Consider the following 2,860-nt stretch of genomic DNA (forward strand, 5'->3'; position numbering starts at 1 on the left):
TTATTGTCATTAGTGATTATCTCAATTTTGGCTAAAAGAATTGACAAAATCCTACACACTGTGCCTTTAAGTATTATTCTAATTTTCTGAGATACTGAATTTGGGGTTTTCATCAGTTGTCAGTAATATTCATCAAGATTAAAAGAAATAAACATTTGAAATAAATCAGTCAGTGTGAAATGAACGAAATATACAAGTTTCACAAAAGAATAATTTTTTTCAAGATATCCTAATTTTATGACCAGCACGTGTGTATGCATGTGTGTGTACCATTTTCCAGAAGTGGGGACCAAAGCCCGGTCCCCACAGGTACGGATGCTTATTTCGGTTTGGGGGGGTTTGGTGTCAGACCAAGGTGTGGATTGAGTTTAGGTTAGTTTTAGGGTCAGGTAGGTACCTGTGAGGTCAATTTTAGGGTAAATGGTCAGGGTTAGAATATAAAATTACCAAAAGATGAATGGAAGTCAATCTACGGTCCACAAGAAAATATAAAAATAAACCTCTGTGTGTAACCTAATAAAGTTCATTGTGTCTATAATCAACATCAGCTGTGACACCTCTGATGAAGACGGAAGTACACGTCGAAACATGTCRGGTCTGTMTGTACAGACATAAAAACATAAAAAAGTGTCTAGTAATTAGRAACACGTAGTAAACCTCCGTGTGTATGTATATGTGAATAAAWAAAGTGGAACAAAGTTTAAAAGTTGGGTTTGGGATCCTTACGTGCCGTACGGTGAGGTTTTATCAGGTAAGTCGAAGGCCACGGCCATAAAGGTTTTCTTCATCCTGGAATTTGGGACAAAGCCCACATCGGCTGTTTGGTGCCAGCGGATGTCTGGGAAGCCATCATCTGTTGAGTTTTCATTGTAGGTGGACAACTGGTGGAATAATTATATAAGATTTGTTTATTGTTTTGTTTATTTAACAGGGACAATGTGCAAAAAAACAACATTAATAAAAGATGCTGTAGACCCAGAACAGAAAACTTAATGATAAAGTCTAAAATCATGTTTGTTTGATCTTTAAAGAAGTGACTTTAGCATATAATCATTGCATGTTTTAATATATATGAAGAAATGAAAGGTTTAATGAGTTCAGAGCTCGACGTACTTGAACAAATCCAAACGGGAAGTCCAGAGCTGTCTGCCACCCAGAGCCTTGGTGGAACGCCATCCTCCAGTCATCGATCATAGCGGGGAAAGAACAGTTGTACTGGTCCTTATGATAACCTGCATTCGCCTCACCTGAGAGGGGGAAAAGGAAAAAAAAAAGGATGAACTGTGAGTTTTTGAGTTTTCTGAACATGTGAAGTCCATGTCACCTTGATACCAGATGGCACCGTAGATGGTCATATTGAGGAGCGGGTGGATCATTGCGTTCCACAGGACAGAGTTTTGCGTTTGGGGACTGAGAGGAGCAAGAAGCAGACATTACTGCAGGTAATTCTGTTCTGTACCTCAGGTCAGCTGGATGACATCATCTGCTTGTCCTCACCTGTCCTCAGGGTGCTCCAGTCCACAAAGCTGCAGAGCTCTGACAGACGACCAGGCCTCCACAGGCGTCCCGCCCCAACAGGACTCCACCAGCCCGATGGGGTACTTCAACCTGTCGTACATGTAGCGTCCAAAGAGCCAGCACACGGCAGAAAACTGGGACAGCACTTCTGGAAACACAGCAGCTCATCAATCAGTTTGATGCAGGCAAATGTTAGGAAACAGAAASCACTGAAGGAATCATTTAATTATGACTCAAAGGAGAACAGGAAATGGTCAGACCAGGTCATTCAGTGCTCACTCTGTGCTGCAAATCAGAAGCAGGTCAAGAGCGTGATGCATTTTTGTGGACATTCTAGGTAAAACTCCCTGCTATTTCAGAAGACATTATCCCTTCCCGACCACACTGAAAGTTTAAATCTGGTGTTTTGATTTAAGAAACCCACAGCTGGGTGGTCCCTGAAGAGGTCTGTCAGCACTAGGCCAGTTCAGCAATTATCAGTAATCCTCCACCTCAACCTGCTTTACATGAAAATTCAGACAATTAGCAGGAGTGGGTTCATCGTCCTGTTGTAGCCAGGTTTCTGTTAGACAAAATAAATCATTATACTGATTGTTTAWCTAATCATTAACTAAGAAATGCATGTGAGAAATCCTGGACTTACTGGCTGTGGGCACAGACCAGGGCAGCTCCACRTGGATGAGATCAATCAGCTCAGTGTCACTCGTTTTCAAATCTGCCATGAAAGTCCTCACATGGGGATATTTAGACGAAAGGGCCAGCTCCTCAGATGCATTGAAAATCTATKAGTGAATAAATACACAACGATATATAAAATAATAAGTTTTTTTTAAGTAGAAAGTTTTTTTTTTCTTTAGAATAAGGCCAAAAACTCTGACTCCAAGTTTTGAGACCAGGTTTTCGTTTTCCTCTTTCTCACTCTTGAAGTCTGTTCAGTGATTTAATAAAGAGTTTAAACATTTTATTTCTTTGGTTCTGAGGCAGGCAGGCAGGCAGGCAGGCGTGCGTGTGTCTCCCTGTACCTTAGAGGTTTGGAGCCACATGTTGCTCTGTCCTCCACACAGCCAGATGTCTCCAAACAGCACATCTGTCAGAGTCTGGGTGCTGTTCYGACACCCAGCAGTCACGTTGTAGGGACCGCCGGCATCAACAGGGTCAAGGGTCACTCGCCAAATTCCTTTGAAAAAAAGATGTAGTGTAAAAAAATATTTAAGTGACTAAAGGTTTGCTGATTTGATTTTGGATTTAAAGCAAAATGGAACCTAATTGTTTCACATGACCTTTTATTACTCATCAGAACCACACAGGTCTAAGGTTAAATTCCCCAGCTGATATACACTCA

General features: G+C 41.3%; 1 protein-coding gene across 1 annotated transcript in view; it reads right to left on the reverse strand.

Annotated features, from left to right (window-relative positions):
• Nucleotides 1-726: 726 nt before the first annotated feature.
• The window catches only part of siae (sialic acid acetylesterase), a gene marked incomplete at its 3' end in the record, with an annotated part of 4,559 nt that continues 2,425 nt past the window's right edge, over nt 727-2,860 (reverse strand). Inside the window, 6 exon segments of the mRNA XM_014019945.1 lie at nt 727-881; nt 1,114-1,247; nt 1,325-1,410; nt 1,498-1,666; nt 2,162-2,300; nt 2,541-2,695. Coding sequence (XP_013875399.1) covers nt 727-881; nt 1,114-1,247; nt 1,325-1,410; nt 1,498-1,666; nt 2,162-2,300; nt 2,541-2,695 — 838 coding nt within the window.

Source organism: Austrofundulus limnaeus, unplaced genomic scaffold (genome assembly GCF_001266775.1).
Source record: "Austrofundulus limnaeus strain Quisiro unplaced genomic scaffold, Austrofundulus_limnaeus-1.0 Scaffold236, whole genome shotgun sequence".
Classification (NCBI taxonomy): Eukaryota; Metazoa; Chordata; class Actinopteri; order Cyprinodontiformes; family Rivulidae; genus Austrofundulus; species Austrofundulus limnaeus.